A 24,190-nucleotide genomic window follows, 5' to 3' on the forward strand; every position below is an offset into this window, starting at 1 on the left:
AAGACACCTAATTGCGGTTCCTCCGTAATTCCTTTCATTGTGCAGGAAAGGAAGTAAATAATGGTGTTTAAATATGCACCTTTGTCGAGATAATTAATTTGAAAACGTGAGTCCCTGTGGAGCAAGTCTCTGATTAGCAGGATAATTTCCTTTTTTCCACCCCCTCCAGACCCGAGCTCGCACTACGTCATCACGCTGAAGGCCTTCAACAATGTGGGAGAGGGGATCCCGGTGTACGAGAGCGCCATCACCAGGCCCCAGTCGGGTAAGGCGGGCAGTCTCGAGGCGGTGCTGGGCCGTGATGTACGAGTCTGCAAGTAACACCGTCGTACTAGCGTTAGCGCGGAAACTGATCTCGCTGGTTTTTTAAAGCTTTCGTGAATCGCAACAAGCTGGCGCCGCAACAGTTTTGGTCCGGTCTTAAAGACGTACCATTCGTCTGACTTATGCAAATGTTTGTGCGTAGCGTGTCTTAACAGCTGGGGTACACGCAGGCTGGGCGGGAATCGACCGGCTGCAGCACCAACATGGATAATCCAGTTAACGTAAATATTTAATAGCAAGTCCCTTCCTAATCCTTTGTGTTCCTCGGAATGCGAAAGGCCTCGATGTGCGCATTTCACGCGCCGAGACATCCGGGCATGCCGCGTGAGTCACGCTCGGAGTTACGGGTTCGAATGAAGGAGCCCCGAGAACACTCCGACGTACTTACAGGGGGAGCATGGATGGAAACCCACTTACTTTGATCGCAAGGTGACGGCTCTAACCACTGCGCCACCTGCTGGACACGTCTTGCTGCGACGAGAGAGCGTTTGGAGCTTTGTGACCCGAGTTCTTTGCGATGCCTTAGGTATGTGGATCAGTATCACCATCTCAGAATTCCTATTAAACCCACTTGGCAGCGCTACACACACACGTGTATTACATTTCAGTGCTCACAGCACAACAAAGTGTATTAGATCCTCAGGTCTGGGGAGTTTTTTTTTTTTTTTTTTGTGCTGCGCCTCTTTGTGATAAAAAAAAAAAAACGTTTGGCTCTTTGTTCATCTTGGCTTCTTGATGAGAGCAGGAGAAATGAATCAATATTTAGAGGAGAGAGACTGATTGGATTTGCAGAGCTCTGCTCCAGTGGCTCCTCTATTAGATCACAGAGTATTTGTGCAGCACAGCTGAAGTCTGCATCATGGCGATGTGGATTTCATTACAGTTCCGCGTTTGCGCGACAATTGTGTGTGTGCGCGGCTGTGACGCCAGCTGCATCGCCCTGACTCTCAATCCGTATTTATACTGCAAACAAAACATCTTCGCGTCGGCCGTCGGCGGAGCGCGGATTCAATCCGGAGCGCTTGTTGGCGAAGCGGTGGAAAAGCACGCTTGTTTTGGAGACACGCCGGTGACGCGAGACGCTGCGCGCGGCCCGGACGGGTTCGGACGAATCGCACGGTTCGAGCCCCGCCGACTGCTTTCTCCATCTCTCTTTGAGGCATCCCCACGTTGCTGCTGCACTGCTCCCCCATCTTCATGAAGTTCTGTTTTTTTTGTTTGTTTGTTCTTTTAATTCCTCGCTTTGTCTCCTCAGCGCTCTCAGCTTCCTTGGGATGGGATGATCCTTCCGTACCGCTTAGCGGATGGAAAAAAAAAAATCCCATCATGCCGAAGGTTGTCCAAGACCCCCTGCTGCTCTGGCAAACGCAGCTGTGCGAGACCCCTCCCCAGCCCTCTCGACGTGCCGCGGTATCTGGGCCAAGTAGGGCGAGGAGGAGCCGAGCGAAGGCTCGTCTTGTTTTTTGTTTAAAGTTAGCTATAGCAGAGCACGTGAAACTCCCCTTTGTTCGCGAGAGGGGAGGACGACCTGGAAAAGACACTCGCGTGCGGTAACTCGCGTAACTTTGCACGACACTGGAACCTCGTTCGGGGACGCGCACGTTTCGCTGCGCTGTACTCATTTCTGCAATAGGACACGTGTTCCTTCCTTGTCTTCTGCTGCTTTCAATCCTAATACCATTCTAGCTCAGGCTGCAGGAGAAAACTGTCGCTGTGGACCTATTCCTGATATTAACCCTTACACATGTGTCTCCAGCCAAGGAGCTGCCTTTATGGCTGTGGCTCGTGGGGCGTACCGGGTTCGAGGAGTGAGCGGGCGGGAGGCGGAGTTTAAATTAGCAGCACAACGGTGTGAAAAACACAGCATGAAACACAAAGAGGAGGTTTCTTTTGTGAGCAGGCCAGTGGGCCTGTGGAGAGGTTGTGGAGCTCAGGCCCGCATCCTCGTAGCTGCTTGATTCTGTTGCTTTACTGCAGTAAACCTTGGGTGGGGCGCCAGTGCGTACGGTAATCCGGTGCACGCCTTTGGCCGGTAAACCAACACACGAGCCTTCGTCAGCATCCGCATCGTTTGAGGAACATCTCGGCAGTGCGGCACGCTCCCGTCCTCCAGCAGTCCGTGAAATACCGTTTCTCCGCCTCGCCCTCGTCGCATCTTCGAGTGTGGCTGATCGTTGCGGAGGTGGGCGTGGCCTCGCTCCCGCGCGCCACGGAGGTGTCGCCCCCGCAGGCGTCCTCCTCAAAGTCACCCGAAAGAGCACGTCGGATGAGATAGGGGCGTGGAGGGGAGAGGATTTTCCTGCCGTTCTCAGGACAGCTCTGCGCCCATTAGCCCATTAGCGCTCCCGGCACGCACGCACGTGTCACCCAGAGGAGCGCAGCTGTCGACAATAGCTGGTACCGTATGTTCTGGCTGTTGATAAATGAGGCCCTTTCTGATTGCTTCTCTTCACAGGAACTTTTTAAGACCTTTCAAGTAATGAGAATGTGTGATCCGTCAAGCAGCAGTCACATCAGAGCTGATCCGCTACAGTCGCGCTCTTCGTTCTCTCCTGGAAGGTTCCAGAAGGCATTTCCTGCCATGTTGACACGCTCCCCGTGCGACACGCTTCTTCGGTTGCCGCTCGCTCGTTTTTGTTTTTCGCCAGCGTTTATGAACCAGTAACAAGCGTGTTCTCCCTCCACACGGGTGCCGCTCGCTCCCCGAACGGTCCTGAAGCTGAGCGCAGGGTTCTGCGATGCAGACAGCGAGCGATCCGGTGCCGCTTCTCTCCGACAAGGCGCGGCGGTCAGAGCGGAATCGGACGCGGCGACATCCTCGCTTCGGTGCGACGCCCTGGTCTCGTAGTCTTGGAGGATTCGGGGAAGTCGCTTGAGCAGCAGCGATGGTTGGCGGGAAGTGGGCGGGTCGGGGCCGTTTGACGCTGCGCTCGGCTCCTCGGAGCCTTTCGACGCCGCGGTTCCTACAACTGCGGACGGACGGCGAACGCAGCGCCGTCTCGGGTCTCGACGCGTGAGCGAGCAGAGTGAAGGCGCGGCGCCGCTGAGGGGCCTCCTCCTCCTCCTCGCCCTTCAGCTGCGTTCGCGAGCGTCCGTCGTGCTGCACGGTGCCACTTTCTCTTCCGCTTTTTGTTAGTGAAGATGACAAAGGTCTGTAATTGGACGCTAATTACAGGAAAGTGTTGGATGGTCTGATCTGGCTGAGTGCGTCAGATGTTTTGCTTGCAAGCGCTTGTTATGAAGATGTAGTTGTGAAAAATAGTTTTTATTCACTGAATTGTTGCATTGATCGGGAAAATGTGTCTTTGCTGCTACAAGCATGTCCTCTCTCTGTGTGTTTCCAGTTGAAGCACAAAGGCCAAAGTCACCTATTAATAATGCTCTCGTCTGTTACACGCTGCCTCTTTGTTTTACAAACGCTCCTTACGAGTTTTATTTATTTATTTACTTTATTTTCGTGTCTGTGTGTGTCAGTAATAACACGAGAAACCGCTCTCATGGAATGACTCCCTCCATAATTGGCAATAAATGGGAGTTTGTGGAGGCAAAGCATTTTCATTTAGTCGTTATAAATTAGTTGTAACGTCGATGAAGCTCAAAGCTACAAAAATTATACAAAGTCTTACAAAGTGTATTTAGTCAATATATCCAAGACTTGAGTGAACCGAAGCCATAAATACACCGAGGGACGTATGTATGGTTAGGGTTTTGCATTTATTTGCTTGGATTTGGGAAGAAATCCGGTGCCAGCTGCGTTTGTAAGACGAGGAGCCGGTGTACTTAGTTCTGCTCGTGGTGCTCGCGTGATTCGCTCTGGATGTTGGCGTCGTCCGTAGCGACGCAGCGCTGCGGTCTAGATGCCGGTACATCTTTCTGCGCTGCGGTGTTTCTTTCAGTCCTGTAGTCTAGTCTCCTGATGCTCTGTGCTAACATGATTTTCTCTCTTTCTTCTCACCCTTTTCCCATCCCCTGCCCTCTGTCCACCTCCATCGTAACCCATTAACACGGTTTGGTTCCTCCGGATCTCTTCGCACCCATTAACGCCGTTTTTTGGCTCCCCGAACCTGCATGGCTTCTGTTTGCGATGTTCTCATTCCGTTGGCCCTCCCACACTTCCGTTTGGTCACGTGACATGATTGGTAACTGCTCGCAGACCCCGTAGACCCTGCCGTTGATTTGTACGAACTGTTCCATGCTCCATACACACCAGTTCCCGACCCCACTCCCATGCTGCCGCCCGTGGGCGTTCAGGCCTCCGTCCTGAGCCACGACACCATCAAGGTCACCTGGGCGGACAACTCGCTGCCGAAGAACCAGAAGATAACCGACGCACGCTACTACACGGTCCGCTGGAAGACCAACATCCCCGCCAACGCCAAGTACAAGGTAGGGCGAGGCCTGCTCTCGGAGCCTCGGCGTCGGTCAGTGCTCGTTCGGCTCATCTTGCCGCTCTGTCCTCGGAGGTCATTGTCGCAGCGAGCGGAAATGAGGACGTGAACACGTGATGCTCAGAGAAAGGCCCTGGTGGCTTCAGGAGATTTGCTCAGTCCTGGTGCGTGGCGGCAGGGCGACGGAGCTCGGTCCGGGTTCCCTGACGGAGCCGACGCTCGCTGTGCCCGTTGAACACCGGGAGGAAGACGAGGAGCCACCAGCCTCGTGAGGGAAAGGAAGCTCCTAGTGTGTGATGTGGCGTGATGCGATTGGAGCGCTTCGATGTACGCTATGGTTTATCGATCGCTCGGCGGGGCCTGCCACCGTACGGTGCGGCGGGACGCGGACTCGCCGCCGTCCGCATCTCAACGGCGAAGTGTGCGCCGACGAGGCGGCGCCCTCATTCTGCGGTCTTTGTTCGAACAGGACGCGATGCGGTCGGGGTCCTTCGGCTGAGCGCGGTCGTTTCCGAAGCCACGTGGCAGCTCTCATAAACATATTGCCCTTGAGCAGGTCGAAAAATTTCTGCGTCGCAAGCCTCGGCACCTTTATTTGTTGCGGAGGTTCTAACGCGGTGCTTGTTGACCGCCTCGGATGCCGAAGTGTTATTCGTCTTTGTCTTACTGCGCTGATAATTGTAGCTTTGCCGCGTCGCTGCTGTAACGCTTTGCCGAACGTTCGTGGCTGCTGTTGTCGCGTTGCGTATCTAAGAGGAGAGCGAGTTTACAGCGGTCAGCTTTCCCATGTTAAAGGACCTTTGTGCGGGGGAGGGGTCTGCACTCACTGCGCTGCCCTTTGCAGATGGCCAACACCACAAACCTGAGCCACGTGGTGACGGGTCTGAAGCCCAACACCCTGTACGAGTTCTCCGTCATGGTGACCAAGGGCCGCCGGACGAGCACCTGGAGCATGACTGCGCACGGGACCACCTTCGAGACCAGTATGTCCCGTCCCGTCCCCCCGTTTTCTGCCCTACGTCACGACTCTTAGCCGCTCTCCGAGCGCTCGCAGCGTGTGTCTGTGCACCGTGACGGCTTCCCAGCGCGCCCGAGCGATCGCAGCTTAAGCTGTTGAGAGCTGGTGTTTGGGTTCTTTAAGCGCCCTACGTTTCATCACCTGCAGTTCCCAGCTCGTCTCCCAAAGACGTCACCGTGGTGAGCAAGGAGGAAAGGCCGCGCACCATCATTGTCAACTGGCAGCCCCCCACCGAGGCCAACGGCAAAATCACAGGTAGGGCGGCGTCCGCGCACCTCGCCGAAGGGCGCTTCGGGCGCTCCGTGGTCGAGACCCCTCCCGCCGTACGTGCGCGCGGCTCTTGGTGTCGTACGGTCGGCGCTCACCGTCTCCGCGCCGCCCGGCTCCGCTCCCCAGGCTACATCATCTACTACAGCACGGACGTGAACGCGGAGGTGCACGACTGGGTCATCGAGCCCGTGGTGGGCAACCGGCTCACGCACCAGATCCAGGACCTCACCCTGGACACGACGTACTACTTCAAGATCCAGGCGCGCAACTCCAAGGGCATGGGCCCCATGTCGGAGGCCGTGCACTTCCGCACCCCCAAAGGTCAGCGTGAATCCGCACGTCCTTCGCTCGGCGTCGGTTCCCATTTTAGGTGCCTTTCGTAGAGGATGTTGGCGGTTCGTTCGGATGCGCGGGGGGAGGGTGGCTTACCGCACTTTTATGCCTGCTGTGTTTTTGTGGGGGAGGGAGGGGGTCTTTGCGGCTCTCTAGGGCTCTCTGAGCCTGCTGCTCCCGAGGCTAAAACCCTGTACCCTGCCCCCCCGCCATGCTCCCTCCCCACTGCCCTGAAGAACCTTAAGCACCAGTGACCCCCATCTCCTCCCCGCTCTCCCCCTCTAACTGCTTTGCTTTGTGTTTTCTCTCCCCTGCTCTGTGTGTTTGGCCTCTTAGCCGAATCTTCTGACAAAATGGCTAATGACCAAGGTAAAGGCACTTTTCATTTCCTCTTCTCCTTGTCCTTCTGCTGTCGTCTTCCTCTCGCCTCCGGTAGCCGATAACGTTTTGCGCTCGAAGCCGCACAGTAGTGTAGAAAGTGAGCGCGTGCCCAGCAATTTTATGGTAAGTACCTTGCTCAGGGGTACTACAGCCGGAGGTGGGGATCGAACCTGTGACTTTTGGTCCGAAGGCGGTAGCTCTAACCGCTACGCTACCGGCTGTCCCCGGCTGTAATTATTATAATTATTATTATCGCTTCTCTCCAGGAAACTTCCACTGTGGGCCTTGTACATGTAGCTGTTTACACTGCTTCATACAGCTACAGTGTAGGTCACTTTTACTGTACCAGTTGAGGGACAGTACCTTGTTCAAGGGTACATCAGCAGGACAGGCATGCAAACCTGGGTCTTTTGATGGTAGGGCAACAGTTCTAACCGCTACGCCACCTGCTGCCCATATTTTTCCCATGGAAAAGCCCTAGAATAGACTCTGTCCTGTAAGTTCCGTTACATAATGAGGGATTGTTTCGTATATAAAAGTAAAAAAATTACAAGAGTGACCCGTCTCCTGACAAGCTGACATGAGTGTGTGTCCTGCAGGGTCACCCGAGTGATGCTCTTTGTGCTGCATGCGGAGTCTCTCCTGTGCGCCTCCTCCGCACTCAATACTCAGCTCTCTCACTCTCTCTCACACACACACACACACACACACTCTCGTCCCACCAGCCAGGTGTTAACGTGGGCTTTATTCTCTGCGTATCCCATCTGGAGACGCTTGTCATCTTTGCGTGTGTTGCGTCTCGGCCCTGCCTCGGTTCCTCCGTTTGTCTCCGGCACGGTCGCGGTCCGGGACCCCCCGCCCCGTGCGTGTCTGAGCCGTCATTAAAAACGGCCCTTCCTCCTTCGCAGCCTCGGGAGGACCCGTGAAGCCAGGGAGTCGACCCCCTCCGCAGAACTACGGCTTCGGATCTCCAGTCGGTAATGTCCCCGTCTTCCCGCCGCGTAAAAGGCTTCTCCCGTAAAAGGCTTCTCCCTACGGCTCTGTGCCCCCCGGTTATAACGCGGCTACTTCCCATCTCTCTTCAAAGACGCACACGGCGAAATGACTGTACGTACATGTTCGTGTTACTGTGCTGCCCCAGAGCACGTCAAGCTGTTTTCTGGAAAGGCCCGTCGAACCCGCCGGCACATGTGCTCTGCTCGGTGGCCGAGGCTTCCGAACTCACCGTGTCACTTCTCTCTCTCTGTGTCCCAGGTAAACCAGGCATGAGCGGCAGCAGTGACAACCACATCCTGGTCATCGTCATCATCGTGTCAGTGGGAGCCTTCACCATAATCCTGGTGGTGGTGGGGGCCTTTCTGTGCACGCGCCGCACCACCTCCCAGCAGAAGAAGTAAGTCGGCCCAGACCCTCCCGATGGGGCCCGTAGACCTCCCGCTTTGTGCCGTTCTTTGCGTTCCGCACTCTACGACTTTCCACCTCGGCCTGTCATTCTCGCTCTCCCTCCGGTTCGTCGTCGTGCGCAGAAAGCGAGCGGCGTGCAAGTCCACCAACGGCTCTCACAAGTACAAGGGCAACTCGAAGGACCTGAAGCCTCCGGACCTCTGGATCCACCACGAGCGGCTGGAGCTCAAGCCCATGGACAAGTCCCCGGAGCCGAACCCGGTGATGACGGACACTCCCATCCCCCGCACGTCGCAGGACATCACGCCCATGGACGGCGCCTCGGACAACCCCATGCATCAGAGACGCAACTCGTACCGCGGTGAGAGACCCGTCCGGCCCTCTTCGGTACGAGAACGAGCCGCGGCCACCCGAAGAGAACGCCGCTCTGTGGTGGGGGGAGGGGGGTGCCGAAGAGCACCGATCTCTTATCCGGGAAGCGCGCGTCATCTTGCGTTCACGCATCCGTTTTCCATCGCTGATTTCATACCCCTCGCTGTCCAGCGTGTCCAGTGTCGTCCTCCCATCTTCTGGGTTCCGCTACAACTGTAGACAGTTTACAAAACCATCGTTTCCCCGCCAATCTTTAATTTGGGATATAAGGAAGGGATAACAGCGACACCGTGAATACATTTCTTCTTTTAGCTGATGTTTTTCTCTAAAGCGAGTTGCGCGCTTCAGTTACCTAGTTTTTTTTTTTTACCCATTTATACTGCTGGGTCTTACTTGACTTAAAGTACCTTTCTCAAGGGTACTGCAGCTAGAGATGAGACTCAAACCAGCAACCTTTGGATTCAAAGGCAGCGGCTCCGAGTGCTACGCTGTGACGCGTGTGTAGACTTCGTATGAACGGTGTCATTATACCGGCCGAACTCCTTCGGCGCTTCTCTGCTGTGGGCGGAAACCGAGCAGCTCCTTTCTGCCCTCTGCCGGAGAGAAGATGACGGCGTCGCGCTGGGGCGACTCGTGACGTGACGAGGCATCGAGGCGGAGGAGCCCTTTTCGTCCGTTCCCGCTCCGTGGCTCCCGAGCTCCTCCTCCTTTCCTCGCTAAGCACAGGTCTGCCGCAGGGCTCGCGTTCGGAGCCCCGCGCCCCCGGCGCTCCATGTCTGACCGGCCGCTCCCCGTGTGATTCGCAGGCCACGAGTCTGAGGACAGCTTGTCTACGCTGGCCGGACGCCGGGGGATGAGGCCCAAAATGATGATGCCCTTTGACACGCAGCCCCCGCAGCGTAAGTCCCCTCCCCCCCAACGCGTGACCCGGCTCCCCGCGGTCATAACGCCGAGCTCAGAATACACTCTCTGTCGTGGCTGTTACTCCGCCGAAGGCCTCACCGGCTTAGTCCTCTTGGAGAGGTTTGGAGAACCTCCCCCCTGATGGGTTCATACTCGGCCTGGGGGGGATTTGATCGCAATAGTTGACGTGGGGCAAGAAGCAGTCTGTTACGTTTCGGTCGCGCTGGTAGTGTAACGATACGGCAATAAGCTTTATTTATGCGACACCCGTGTCCAAGGTGACTTACAGTACTGGGTAACTTGGTTATCGCACAGCGATTTACGCACGTCAACGGTATCGCTACAGCAGAAGTGGGATTTGACCCAATAACCTTCAGGTCGCTTTGGAGGAGATGGTCCTGACCACTACGCCAGCCACCTTCTGCCCTGGTGGAGGGTCTGCTGTTCTCCTCCACGCAGCCCTTCGCTGCGTTTTTGCAGTTGAACGAAAATTTTCCCGCTGAACTTTCATAGATTTTCTTGCAAACTTTCAGGGCTGAAACTTGAGCCAGAGCTGCGGTTTGATCTGTACCTGTTGTGCGCGTCCCCGATGTGTCCGGATATTATTTATGAATGATGAAATGTGGGGAAAAAGACAAAAGACTGCAGTGCAGTGAGTTACGCGCTGAAATTCTGACCGCTTTGGTTCAGAGGCTCCATGTTCACAGTAAATACCTTTGAGAGGACTGGGAGAACAGGGTAAACGACTAAATTGGGCCGAAAATGAAGCGCAGAGATAAATTTTTTTTCTTTAATTATGGCGACTGTGTGATACATCATCTGCATTTAATACGTTCTTTATTTTACATCCTTGGGATAGATATGAGAGGAGCTTTTTATTTTTCCAGATAATGTAGCGCGTGTTTCGGGGGCACCCAGGAGCCCTTTCCTCCCGTCCCTCACACCCTCTGCAGTCGTCTCGCTCGTTTTGAGAACTCGCTGTACGGTTAACCTCCCCAGCAAGTTCACCACATCACTTACTACTTTTAAACCATGTTGTGCACTTAGCAACAGCACAGTTATTAGAGAATAATGTTCCATGTTGAAAGAAATTAATGTTAAACTAATCATTACTAATCCCGTTTCTTAACTCTGCGTTAGATGAATGTGTCGGGTGTCACCGTGCACCCTGCTTGCTGGACTGCTGAGTGCGTGTGTGTGCGTGCGTGCGTGCTGCCTCTGTGCATCTCCCCCCGCTGTGTTTTTCCCCCTGTAAACGTGGCCTCTCTGTGCTGTTGTTCATCCACAGCCGTGGTTAGCGCTCACCCCATCCATTCCCTCGATACCCATCACCACCATTATCACTCGGGCAGCCCGGCCTCCTCGGCTCGCAGCTTCCTCCTCCAGCAGCAGGGCGGCGCTCGGCCCACCGCTTCCCCCACCTCCCACCTAGACAGGGCCCGGTCCCAAGGTGAGCGCCGCGGGGTCCGACGGGGCCCCCGAACGAGGCTTCGGTCGAGAGCAGAAGTTCCGTCGTCGTGGACGAAACACACCGGGGTCTCCCATCCGCCTTGTGTGGACGCCGAGCGGGTGGCCTGCTGGGACCGTCTGATTCTGTGTGTCTGTGGAGGGGAGGGAGGGAGTGTGTGTGTGTGTGTGTGTGTGTGTGTGTGTGTGTGTGTGTGTGAGACGGTCTACGAGAGCCCACATTTGTGTTAGAGCGCCCCCTGGTGGTGGTTTTTGTGCAGTTCCTCTTTGCACCTCTGACAGGAACACATCTAGAATGACTGTGTTGTTCAATCATCGTGAAGCTCTGCTCCGTCATGAAACGCACAGTCCGATCGCTGAGCTGTGTGCGTGCGTGCGTGCGTGCGTCGGGGGACAGACGTTCCTTTCGACCCCAGTTTCCACAGCGCTCGTTCGCACAGCAGCAGCGCCATCGGTGTCCAGTGTCTGTTCGCACCCTGACCTTTGTGCCGCTGCATTGCAGAGTCGGTGAGGAACGCGCCCGGCGTGGACGCCCCGCCCCCCCCGGGGCCCCCCGGCTCCTCAGCCGACCGCGCCGAGCCCGACGGCGGCTTCTTGAGCTCCGGGGCCGAGGACGAGCCGGGCTACAACCCCCCCGCGGCGCACGTCCGCCCCTCGCACCCCCTGAAGAGCTTCGCGGTGCCCGCGGTGCTGCCCCACAACCCCCCGTTCGAGAGCCCCGCCCTGCCCAGCACCCCTCTGCTCTCCCAGTCAGGTGGGCGGGGCCTCCTGTCCTCACACCACTCCTGTGTGAGCGTCGCAGCGCGCCAGGGAACGGGTAGCACGCACTAAGCGGTGGGCAGAGGTGCTCGGAGCAACTCCTGCTTTCTCTTTACGTTCACTGTGCACAACGTAAACACGCAGCAACTGCTCGTACCAGGAGCCGCCGAGTCCCCGGAAGCACTCGCTATTAATAATAATAATCTGTATCGAACTCATGGGATGCGATATGCGTTTTCTGCACCGCTTCTCAACAATTGCTGTTTGTGCTCCACTTGCGTTTCCCCGCCGAGCCTTTAGATAGCAGTAAGATGCACCCAAACGCAGGTGACGTATTCGACTCACTTCCACGGGGTTTATAGCTCCTCGGCGCACTGTCAGCGATCGATACAAAATGAGGAGCGTCGCGTGTGTCAGCAGGTCACATCGGACACCACATGCTTTTTTTTTTTTTTTTTTTTAAAACTTTAGTGTCACTCAAAGTCCATTGAAACTATAAGATCCAGAACCGATGTTTTACTCAATTTTGGAATCGACCCAATAGTGCCCATGACCTTTTGGGCCATTTTGCACTGGCGGTCATCGTGTGCTGCCGTTTCAGGGCTGCCCCCCCCGCTGCACTCGGTGAAGACGGCGGCCATCAGCACCCTGGGCAGGACCCGCCCCCCCTTGCCCGTCCTGATGCCCAGCGCCCCGGACATGGCGGAGGCCGGAAAGATGCTGGAGGACGCGGAGAGCGTGAGTCGAACCCGACCCCGGTGACCGAGCTGAGAGTGTGCGGATCGTGGGGCGGGGGGGGGCGGATTGTGGGGGTCAGTCGTACTCGGACGGCACTTTTCTGCCTTGATCATTCCTGGTGCTGTATGAACGTTGTGTTTAATTGGTTAAAAGCTCAAGCAATGTCTCTTTAATTTTATTATCAGTGATGTAGAAAAATTAATTTCGGTTTATAATTTATTTTCTAATCAATATTTTGTTTTTCTCTCTTCTATGCATTTTTATTTTCCTTTCTTTTTTTTCTGCCTCATTGCTTTAACCGAACTGGCGTGAATGTTTTAATATTCGCTTTGCTTTGCATGGACGCTGCTCCCATTGCTCCGGCTGCGTTCTGCCTCTGTCTCCCGTGTGCGTGCGACCACAGTGCCACTGACCAGCCTGTGTCATCCTGCCTGCCCCCTTGTGCCCAACCCAACCCAACATCGGCTCGTACCCCTCACCCCCCACCCCACCCCACCCCGGCAGTAACCCTGTTCCTTTCCTCCAGGCCTATGAGCCGGATGAGCTCTCAGAGGAGATGGCTCACCTGGAGGGCTTGATGAAGGACCTGAACGCCATCACCACAGCCTGAGCGCGGCGCTCTGCCGGCGCTTCTAACGGAGGAAGTTGAAAGAAAAGAAGAGGAAACGAAGACACTCAAACTCTCGGCTCACCTCGCTCACTCTCAGGAAGGAGACGGACACTTTCAGCAGTTTAAGCTGTTCACATGTTTAAAGATCGCCGACGTTCTGTAGCTCGTCTGCCGGAAGGATGACTTCACCCGGGAGATGGTGTCTGCAAAAAGAGTTTCCTCCGCTCGCTCTGGAAACGTTCCAAAAGACACCGTTTTATAATTCTACGCAAAAGGAATAATTCTGTAAGAAGTATGTCTGTACTCTCGTTCGTGCTCTTTTGGCACAAGCCCACAGTGTTTGGACATTTGCATAGGTGTCATTTCTTTGTGTTTCCCTTTGTGTTCCAGTGAAGGGACCATTGCGACTCGTCCCTCTCACATCCCTCCCCCCCAGCACTCATTGTCACTGAATGTCTGCACGGCACCGCCGCCTCCGCCTCCGCCTCCGCCTCTCCTTCCTTTCTCCTCTGTTTGTTTTTATGCATTTGCTATTCATATATGTTATGTACATATGTTTCTAAACTGCCTCGTTATCTTCCTACCATAACAATGTTGGATGAGAGAGAAAGTGACTCATTCTCATTCAGCTCTCACACTCTGGAACATGCTGTGATTTTTTTTTCCAATGTTTCATGGTGCCATTCTTCCCTCTTGTTCATCGTAACGATACGGTTGCGTTATGAAGTTCTGTGCAAAGACCAACTGTTTCTGCAACATCGTTGGACCTGGACCTCAGGAGGTTACTTGAAGGTGGATGCTGGACCCCAAATGTCCGTCTCTTATGGGATTTACTTCAAAGAGCTGTTAACCCTCTCCCTTCCTCTGTTCTAGGAGCCAGTGCTGGTTGTTGTGTTGCAGCTCGTGGGGTCCCAGCACTGGTGCGTATGAAATGGCTAAAAAGCCGAGTGTAGAAACAGAGAGAGAGCTGAATTAGCAGAGCCATGGAAAGGACGAGTGAGTGACCTGGAGTCGTAGGAGTTCCCCCTCATTCATTCACACCAGGACCGAGCACTTCTGGTGCGGGCTCAAGGGCTCTCAGGTTGATCTGACTGCGTTCCACGGTTCTGCCCGAGCGCCACTCTGTAGATTCAAAACGCGCCGCTTCTCTCACCTCCCGAGTCGAGAGCGAAAGGGACTCGAGTCCGAGGCTCCCGTCGGGCAGTTGGTGCTTTTTCTTTAGAATGGAACTCGCAGAATTTCATTTCTGGTTATTTCACGCGGTTTAAGATGAAGAAAAAAGTATGTAAGGAACTCCAATGTAAAAACAGGAAAATTATGTTCATGTTACTTTACCCAAAGAGATCATCACAATCATTTTTTGCTCTACTTTTGTGATTATCATGTTTCTCTATGTATGTTGTCATGAATGTTAATATTACTGTAAGGAATTCTGCTTATGGGTACAAAAAAATGTTAGGAAACTTTGAGCAAAGTCGAGCAAAAAATTACAAAAAGAAAACAGCCCGCTAAGGGATAAACTAAGTTGTCGTCAAACCTGTATTGCACTTTTTCCACGTTTTTCAAAAATACATTTCTTACATATCCTGTGTTAAAAATGTTAAAGTACGTTTTGTGTAACTTTAGTGTCATAGGTTTGCAGTTGGCAGCTGGTCTTGATTTTGGTTCTGTTGTAGCCTCTGAGATGAAATGGAGCTGCGGGTCTTGTGTTGCAGATGAGAAATTCTGTTGCTTCTGTCTGTACAAAGAACCCTTTTGCTTTCTGTAGAAAAATCTGTGGCTTTTTTAAGAAAAAGAAAAACAATGGAGGGGAAAAAAATACAAAAATCTTTCATGTTCTTATTTTGTATTGGTGCCCCAATACATTTTTTATTCAACAACTGTCTTTAGTGTCACTTTTCTGGTCTTTGATGCATTTGTATTTCTTATTCCAGTTAGAAAACTGAAAATCCAGAGTGCCGGCATACAGATAACCAGGCAGGCGCTGCATTGCTAAGCTTCTGAAAGAAGGTCAAAAGGTGGGAGAACAAAAGTGTTCCTTGAGGGGATTTTAAATACAGTTTCCATTGCATTTGGGGGCAACGTGGAAGTGAACTGTAGTTCGTCCTCGATTTATGAGGGGGTTCCCTTCCCATGACCCATTTTAAGATGCAAATCCCCGTAATGAGTTAAGGATATATAACATGCCAGAATGGTATATTGTGTAGTAGGGCTTTGTGGCTGTTTTAAAAAAACCAACCAAATGGCAGGACTCAAACATAAGGTTATGATGACATTTGTAAGTCCAGGACCACCTGTAAGGAATTTTGCCATGCCCTTGGCCCAAGTTTCTCAGTAGGTTCTTGCCTAACTTATGGGACTCAACATTCCAGTTCCGTGGTTACATGGCCTTACAGCAGCTAAAGATTATGGTACCCCATACCTGTGGAAATATTCATTTCCAAAAGCACAAAATGCTGCTACAGCTCAGTCAAGCAGGTCCACCAGACATCTCTTTTGCGCTCTTTATTAGAGTAGAATATATTACAATTATTTAAACTCCTCGAGGTGTTCTGAAGTTCATTCCAACGGTAGGCTGTGTGACCTGCAAGTTTGACAAGCTACCAAAGTCCTGGAAGGAGGAAAGAAAGACATCACCAAGAGTCCAGTCACTTGCCACACTATCAGTCTGATTACTTTACTTTCTGCTTAGAAAACTAAAGGCCCCATTTAAGTGCCCAAAACATATTAGGTCTGTAAGTGACACAAAAGTGAAAAAATGTACACGGCAGCAGGATATTTACACTTGTTGAACTATCAATCACATTAAATATTACCTTTTTGTGGGGCTTCCATCACAGGATTGTACCAGGCATTTGTTGCACTTCATTTTAGGAAAGACATATATAAAACACATACCAGTAACTTCAGCATTTCCTTGGTGTCAGGATCCACTTCAATAATTTCCTGGTCCAATGCAGACACCTGGAAGAACATCCCATCATGGAATGACATATTAGTGAACTGAAGCTGCAGCAAGAAGTACTTAGTCTTTTAATGGCAATTCTGATAAGATGGAAAGTTTTGCTTTTGCCCAAAGCAACTTAATATGTGGTGTTACTAGCCCACACACCTTACTCATCCATGCATCAGTGAAATAAACTCACACACTATCGGGGAACTTGAACTGTAGAAGGAAACCCACGTTCTCTCGCGCTACTTGCTGTGCCACCCAATCGCAGCAGTTGATTAAATGTCTACATTTTTTATTAGCGCCAAAATTTTTCCAGTGCTTAATCTCTGTACTACATTGCAGAATAACTGGTCTATTTGATCCTGATTTATACTTTTGTGAAAACCCCTACAGCTTCCTTAAAAGTCTGTTTGTTTTTTTTTTTTAACTGAAAGTACAGACAAGCAACAGGAAAAGGATCATTTTCAGTGGTGAGAACCAGTTGCTGCAATCCCCTGAGCTAAATGGAGACTGACCTCAGGAACGTAGTTGTCCCTGCGCTCTCTCTCCTCCTCCTGCAGCTTGATGGAGATGCCTCGCACAGGGCCCCTCTGAATGCGCTTCATCAGATGGGTGACATACCTGGGGAGGTGAAGAACGGACGAAGCGGGGAGGTTCACTTCCTCTCATCACATCTTAGCAAATTCCCACAATACATATCACTATCTGTATTTTCTCTTTATGCCAAGTGACAAAGAGGTGTCTACAGCTGCAGGGTGATTTAAGTGTTCAAATATCTGTGGTACAAGAGTGTAACACACACAAACAAGCATCTAGTAAGAGAAAGAGCAGATATGAAAGCATCAGAAGATTCTTCAGCTACTAGACATCCTGTCCATCAGCAATATGAGCTGAACAGAAAAGGACACAATTCTGCACAATGACATGACAAATTATAATTTGCAAGATAAAGGCTTAGCATATTGTCCTTTCCTTTGTACCCCAAACAACTTATCACTACAGCAGACAACAATGTAAAATATGAGCTCAAATCCACTGCTCCAGTTATGACCAGCGCCTTTCAAAGCGGCACACAATTATTCTTTACGTTAACTGCTACTTATGAAACTTCTGTAACTTGTGTGATGACAATAAACAAGCCACTGGTGCCAGTGCTGCATTTTACTCAACCTACAAACAGAAATATTTTACGGCACCAATTTTCATACCCAGGCTGACTTTATGCCATGTATTATTATGAGACTCGAGCTCTTAACACAATCCCACCAACAGCGAATTTAACAAAAAAAAAAAACATCCCCAAATAAAAGTGCATGTACACCTTGTCACATAATCATTGGTTACATGATTATCTTCAACAGTGCAAACTATATATACACTAGGTCACATACCATAAACTTTGTCCTACAAGGCAGACCGAAACCATGAAGAGTCTGTCAGATTCCTCCACCATCAGGAGATGGTATCTTCCACCAGGGGGTTTTCAAACTTACTTATTAATCCCAAGGACCCCCAGATATGATGATTCCATGCAGGGGACCCCCTTGCCCAAAATACAAAGGCAACTATATATTTTTATGTGTTAAGACTTTAAAGACATATTGCAACTCACTATAGCCAAAAATTATTCTCACAATTAACTTTCTGTGGCTTCTGTGAGTTTTTGTATTCCTGAAGAATATTTACATAACTGAACAGGGTACCTTTTTTTTTTCCATAGTATTAAGGCACTGATAGATGAAAAGTTAAACCTGAAGGGCAGCATCTATATTTATTACCAACACATGAATCAAACCAAACACCACATTCACTGATTCAAGAAATCCTAATAGGATGGATGGGCCTGGTGGATTTTTGCGCGCACCTCATCTCGGGCATTCACTGCGACTTAACGCTCCCCCGCTGGAAAGCCAGCGTACCGCTGAGTGAGTGGAGCAGCAAGCCCTTGTAGTCAGCACCCATTTCTTTGTAGAGTCATCCGAACTGTCTGTGTCTCAACACAGTTCACAATTTGAACTGCATCCCTCCGCATGTGGCAACAGCATTGGGGGCTTTCTCTTTGATCAGAGTCGCAGTACCGTACACTCCGACACACCGAGACCAGTCGATTGAATTGACCGTCATCAATTGATCCGTCATATTTAATGTGTCCTGACCGAGGAAACGAATGTAGACCGTGAGCTGTGCTCGATTTGCAACATCAGTACTTTCATCCAACTGCAGCGCTTTAAAATATTCACTGGCTCTCACTTGTTCTAAAAGCTGCGAAGCAATATCGCTGGCCATGTCACCTACGCGTCTGCTCGCTGCGTTATTGACCGACAAAGGCACACGATCTACTTTTCGTGCCGCTTTCTCTAAAAAACTCCCCGACATGTCTTTAACAGCTGCTAATAATAATGCTTCGCCAGTCGCGTGCGGCTTCTTAGCACGCGCCATGTGTGCAAAATGTAAAGAGCGCAAAGCATTTTGGGATAAACACATTACAAGAAACCACTCATAAAACACAAAACTATATGTAGATTTAGTTATTAACATCTTTATAAATTATCTTACTGTAAATTTTTTTATGTCAAGTTTTTTGTGGACCCCCTAGCTTCATCTTGTGGACACCAGTTTGAAAACCCCTGTCTTACACCACTGAGCTCTTTGTGTACCTCTGTTAAAAGAGTCAGCCTGTGTCGCTCTCTCACACACACACACCTCTGTGACTCAGGCCAGCTGGTCAGAAATGTACACCGCCGTTACAAGAGACAGTTGGTCCCACATGCCTCCATTGGAAGCGCAACCCAGTATCACACACCTTGCAGAAGTACAAACTGGGCAGTTTTTCCCCCTCCCTTCCTCCCTCCTGCTCTCTTCCACACACACAGCTCACCCAGCTATCTTGTTGCGAAGCTTCTTGCTGGGGATGATGGCTATCTCCTCACACACTCTCTTGTTGGTATGGAAGTCATTGCCCAGACGGGTGTAGTACTTCTCAATGATGACCCGGGCAGCCTTCTTCACTGTTTTAGTCCTCACTCGTCCCTGCACATAGAGGGGGAACAGAAGCAGGCACTGTTACAGTGGCCATGGTAAAGGGTTTTTTTTTTTTTTTTTTTTTAAAAACTGTTTCTGAGTGTGACATGAGGTGACATCTACGGAGCTCCACGCACGCGTAATGTCAGATACCCATCGACATTCCGCATTGACTGCAAACACTGTCAGAGAAATCACGTAGAACAAATCCGTGTATGTTGCGTTCATTCGTTGTTCGATTCGAAATTGAAAAACAAAATGTGAATTACGATGCCTTCGTTCGTTCTTTTCAATACCGAGAGCAGAAAAATGGCCTTTTTGTCATTTCTGAGCACGCAAATATGACGAATGCCCTGAAGTGCACGATATTTCCGGTCTAACAAGTAGCCTAACCTAGAACTAGAACCTAGAACTTCAAGGTGCTTTTAACACCTGCGCTTATTAGTAATGAGACTCTTAAGAAACAGCATCTGAAATATAAATCCTGCCAATTTTCTCGGTGGACATGTCGTCCTCCCTTAAGGTCACTCTCTTGCTGCTGTTGAAAAAAGCACCTACCTAATGATCCATATTAACTTAGGATCAGTAATAACTCAGAGAAGGCAGCATGTTCCATAACATAAAGCCACTGATGGATTGTAGGTGGTTTCAATTCGTTTACATCCGGGTTCCTTGAAGAACACCACAAAACGAAATAACTCAAAGTCAAAAAACAAGAAGACGACAGCAAGAAACTATGAGGCATATTTTAAATATTTTACATCTGAGCAAAAAATCATGGTTTTAAAACATCGTTAATTCGTAATTTATTTTTCATTTTTAAAACGAAAAACGAATGCAAGCATCGTCGTAATTCGCATGATGACGAACGAAGGAATGTAATGAACGAACGTACCCGCCACGGACCGACGGGAATCACGGAACGCGAAGCGGACTGCAGCCCTTAATCGACACGACTGTACCTGGAGCAAAGATAAATATTCATTCAAACTAAAAATCCACAGAAAGTGCTCGGGAGGACGGGGAACACTTGCTGCACTCCGTTTTTATATACACACACACGTCACTAAACTTTATGCAGGATGCTTCGACAACACTTGCACAGGGGTTTGGGATATATTCGACTTTATAGTGAGATTTTTACAAATTGGCTGAAACCAACAAGCAGGCGGGATTACAACGGATATTAAACAGATCAGCATTCTACTTTTACCCACCATGCTGGACCGGCTGGTAGGAAAGAATCGCTATACTGGACACCGGAAGTTCTACCGTCGAGAACCGGAAGCACATCTTGTAACCACGGAAGTAAAAGCCGTTAGGCGCAAATTAATTATTTCTGTTTTTTCCATTTGGTTTTCAGTGAAATCAGAGGTTCAGTTAGCGGCGGCCGTAATTCTACGTATGATTACGCCCTATAAAATAACAGCTTTAGATATAAGAATTACAATTGTTAAACTATGCAATAAGACTAAGTGCCATAAAGCATATTCACTCATCTTTGAGAAACACAAGCTCATTTCATTTGTTTTTTCAAGTCTGAGAAGAGAACTCCACACCAGGCAGGACTCAGGGCTGCTCTGATTCTTTGTAGGTTGAAGAAGTTCGTGCACAACATTAAGAGACTAAACATATACTCACAAGAAAGGTTGAGAGTTTTATTTTACATAAAAAGGGTGCAAACAAGGTTCCTTTGTGTGAGGGAATAAAAAGTGAAATTCTGAAATGTACATAGATGAACTTCAACTTTATGCAAAAAGGCTGTTCATAACTTAATGCCTGAAGATTAACTGTTGAATACATTTTGAAGCAACATTCATTTTTAAACAATATATTTTTAAATCATTGCTTAAACAAGAAAAAAATCTTGTACTGTACATGTCTGCCGATCAGTTGACAGTTCTGAATGAAAATTGCTTCTACAAAAATCTCACTTTTAATATAAAACAAAAACAATGCTAAACTTCACAATCAAAAGTAATATTGCAGTCATGTTTCTTAACCATGTTCTTCCCATTTTAAATTTAGACTAGTGTATAATGACTCAGAAGTGTAAAGTCCACAAAAAACCTCTTGATCTTTCCTACTTGTCCCTGCAGTTTTCTGGAAATGTTCTGCACATCGACTAACACGTGCAATTAATTTAACCGGAGCAGACTGATGATGCCCACTGTTCACAAAAGCCAAAAAGCTTTTTTTTTTTTTTTTTATAAAAGAAATGACACTCAAAGAACAGCAGTAATGTGGTATGTAAGCAATGCATCAAACCTCAGCAACCCTATAGGAAATTTTTCTCCAAGCTGGAGCAGCACCTGTAGAGCTTGTCCAATTGCGCAGTTCCTCCCAGAGAGAACAGCAGTTTGACTGCCACAGGTCACAACATGACAGCCTTGTGTAATGAATGAAATGACCAACAACTTCCATATCCAAATAAGCACACAAATACAACCTTTGCAAAATGTTTTCAGATCAGATCTTCATTGGCTGAGAAGAGGGCATCATAAAAGGCCTACTACAGCATCTTATGAAAACCAGCAACTTAGTGTATTTATTTACATCTGTGACATCAAAAAAATAAAATGGCTGTTACTAATTACAGGAAGTGAAATACAAAATTCACTATCCTTCACTGATATTTCAACTTGTCCCTCGAAAGCTACATATTTGTCATCTCACTGGGGTGTTTCATTCAGTCAGCATGAAACACAGAAATGCACGTTTCTTTCCAGTTAAACACATTACATCCAATATCTTCAAATGTACTGAGAATTAAGGTGGATTACACTATATTGGGTTACAAAAAGGGCTGGTTGTCATTAGGATTGCATCAGGACACCTGGCCAGAAAACAAACACTGTTCAGGAGTGATCAGTTTAGTTTTTAAGTAATAAAACCATATTATCTATCCGTTACAATATATTACATTGTGTAGTGCAGCCAGGAAATCAAAGTTTCAAGTTCCAATTGATGACTTAAGGTCATAGACCATCAGGAGCTGACGGATACCTCTCCCCCTCCCAGAACTGGCCATTCCCAGTAGCCAGCCCAGTAACCTGCATCTGATAGTCAGCTCAGGAACCAGCTGGATACAATGAGTCACTAAACAGAATCTGACTGTAACTGCATCCTAAATGCAGTCAGAGGCACATGATGTGTTTCAGCAGTGGAATACCATTCAATCAAGACATTTGCTATTTACATCAACATTGTTTGCTCATTTTTTGACTCAACAAAACAGACAAAACCTAAAAGAAAACCTCCTGTTTTTCTTTTGTATTCAAGTATGTTTTAAATAATTCAGACCCCAGCATGATCAATGCCTCACAAAAAAGGAAATTAAGCCCACATTTAAAGAGTTCGCACATAAATAAATAGCACTGTACTACAAGAATATTTGTATGCACTCACTCAACTGGAGCCCTTAGGCAACAGCACTGTTGCATCTATAAGCGCAGGACACCAGTTCCAACAGCTCACCTCAGGATGATTTTCACAGACTAGTGTTACAACAAGGATTAGGTTAAAAACAAATATGAACATACAGACACATGATGGTTTAGTTCATATTTACACTTATAAATCATGAATGGAATATTGAAAAGGATTTTGGTAAACAGAATTACAACCTTGACCATTAGGGTTCTGTTTAAATGTTATATTGCCACGGCAAAATACTAATGATATCTTAACCAAGTCTCAATGTCAGCTGTATAGAAGAAGGCCGGTAACTCACCAGGTAAACAAAAGGCAGAGGAAAATGTAGTGCAGTCAGAAATGAGAGCTGTTCCTCCTCTCATTACTAAGAAATACCAAACATCAATATCTGGATAAAATAATACAGTATGTTTTCAAGATTCACATTTAGTAAATGTTATGAAATAATATTAAAAAACAACCTGTAGTTTAAGCAGCACACAGGTAAGGACTGAAAAGGAAGGCATCATTAAAACTGCTCACACCTGAGGCAGTGGGGAGGGGTTGTCAGAACACTTCCACTTTTGACTCCACTCCTTTTCAATGCAAATTTAGGAAAAAAATCTAAACACTTTTCTGCTGCTGCCTCCCTCAAACACAAGGAATTGATATCCCAAATTCAAACAGCTTTGTTAACATGCAAAATTTCACATGAAAGAGGAAAAAAAAAAAAAAAAACCTGTTCCTGACCATTCACTGTCCTGAAAGCATGACTGGTATCATTAGCTTTAATTTACCATTTTCTGACCAGATGGGGGGGGCTTAACGGCTTATTGGGGTTTACATTCAAGACTGTTGCTCTGCACAAAGGAGCACAGCCTCTCACAGCAGGCTCTGCTGAACGGTGATCTGTTTAAGGCATTGAGCAGCAGAGCTATCTAATAGTTTGTTTCTTCCCAATATCTCCATTAGATAAAACTCCCTCCTATTGACCTCTCCCCACAGCTCAATGGTAAACACGCACATGCCATCTGTTAGCATGTGATGAGTCCTGAATAGTAATATCAGTTTTTATTTTAAAGCATGTCAGAGTGGAACAGGTACTTGCTGGAGCAGAAAGGAAGTTGTAGACATCTGGCAAAAACAGAAGACATGTTCTGTCATTGCCTGGGGAACTTTCAAAAGTCAATGGCAAAAATTTGAGGCTAGTGTGTGAAATAAATCCACTTTTACAGTAACAGGCATTTCACAGTGCAGACTAGCCGTGAGCAATTTGGGTGGATAAATTTCTGTAAATGGCATTATCTAAATCAGAACAAGCATCAATGATTTAGTCATGATACACCGAGACTCATTACAGCATATATAAGTATTGCGATTGTCAGGAAGTCTGTTTTTGTGTGTGAGAAAAGGAGATGAAGAAAGGCGGAGGGGGGGGGGAAAAAAAAAAAATCTCCCTCTCGAACAGCCAAGTGTCTGAGTTTTACATCACATAAAAAGGTACAAAGGTCAAGGCAGCAGGATGGGCTCGTCGTTTGTGAAGTTAAAGGACTGGGAGTGTTTAAGCAGCAAGGAAAGAAACATAGCCCAGCACACCCATTTTCTGTGTGTCTGCACCCAACCTGCTGGCTTTCAGGAGTCCCTCTGTGATTCTTGTGTGGTTTTCAGGCTTTCTGGCATGTGGCGGCTCCAAAGGTCAGTATGTGAAAGACATACTTACACCCACTGTTGGAATTCCTTTCATGGACAGTCCACAACAGTAACCATCTCATGCAGAACAAAGAACCATGGCCAACAACAAGGTCAGGAGTTCCACAAACCACATGTGCCAGGAG

The 24,190-nt window shown here is 48.9% G+C and overlaps 2 protein-coding genes across 8 annotated transcripts in view; one reads left to right on the forward strand and one right to left on the reverse strand.

Annotated features, from left to right (window-relative positions):
• Positions 1-15,188, forward strand: part of neo1a (neogenin 1a) — a 134,414-nt gene extending 119,226 nt beyond the window's left edge. The window contains exons 16-29 of one of the 7 annotated variants that reach the window (XM_029256140.1): positions 170-265; positions 4,478-4,710; positions 5,557-5,695; positions 5,878-5,985; positions 6,127-6,321; positions 6,670-6,702; positions 7,623-7,691; positions 7,969-8,107; positions 8,241-8,479; positions 9,297-9,389; positions 10,682-10,843; positions 11,363-11,614; positions 12,221-12,357; positions 12,884-15,188. In XM_029256140.1, coding sequence (XP_029111973.1) covers positions 170-265; positions 4,478-4,710; positions 5,557-5,695; positions 5,878-5,985; positions 6,127-6,321; positions 6,670-6,702; positions 7,623-7,691; positions 7,969-8,107; positions 8,241-8,479; positions 9,297-9,389; positions 10,682-10,843; positions 11,363-11,614; positions 12,221-12,357; positions 12,884-12,967 — 1,979 coding nt within the window. In that variant the 3' untranslated portion in view covers positions 12,968-15,188. Of the gene's footprint in view, positions 1-169; positions 266-4,477; positions 4,711-5,556; positions 5,696-5,877; positions 5,986-6,126; positions 6,322-6,669; positions 6,703-7,622; positions 7,692-7,968; positions 8,108-8,240; positions 8,480-9,296; positions 9,390-10,681; positions 10,844-11,362; positions 11,615-12,220; positions 12,358-12,760 lie in introns of all 7 variants that reach the window. The other 6 variants (XM_029256142.1, XM_029256143.1, XM_029256144.1 and 3 more) reach the window with 6 other exon arrangements.
• A 269-nt stretch (positions 15,189-15,457) lies between these two features.
• On the reverse strand, positions 15,458-20,233 carry LOC108934639 (40S ribosomal protein S17-like). Its single transcript, XM_018752599.1, has 5 exons — positions 20,159-20,233; positions 18,799-18,950; positions 16,436-16,541; positions 15,866-15,931; positions 15,458-15,578 (listed from the first exon to the last, which is right to left on the reverse strand). Exons 1-5 carry the CDS (start codon positions 20,159-20,161, stop codon positions 15,501-15,503), a joined length of 405 nt encoding a protein of 134 aa, XP_018608115.1. The 5' UTR covers positions 20,162-20,233; the 3' UTR covers positions 15,458-15,500.
• Between the last annotated feature and the right edge of the window lie 3,957 nt (positions 20,234-24,190).

This window comes from Scleropages formosus, chromosome 11, assembly GCF_900964775.1.
Source record: "Scleropages formosus chromosome 11, fSclFor1.1, whole genome shotgun sequence".
In the NCBI taxonomy this organism is placed as follows: domain Eukaryota; kingdom Metazoa; phylum Chordata; class Actinopteri; order Osteoglossiformes; family Osteoglossidae; genus Scleropages; species Scleropages formosus.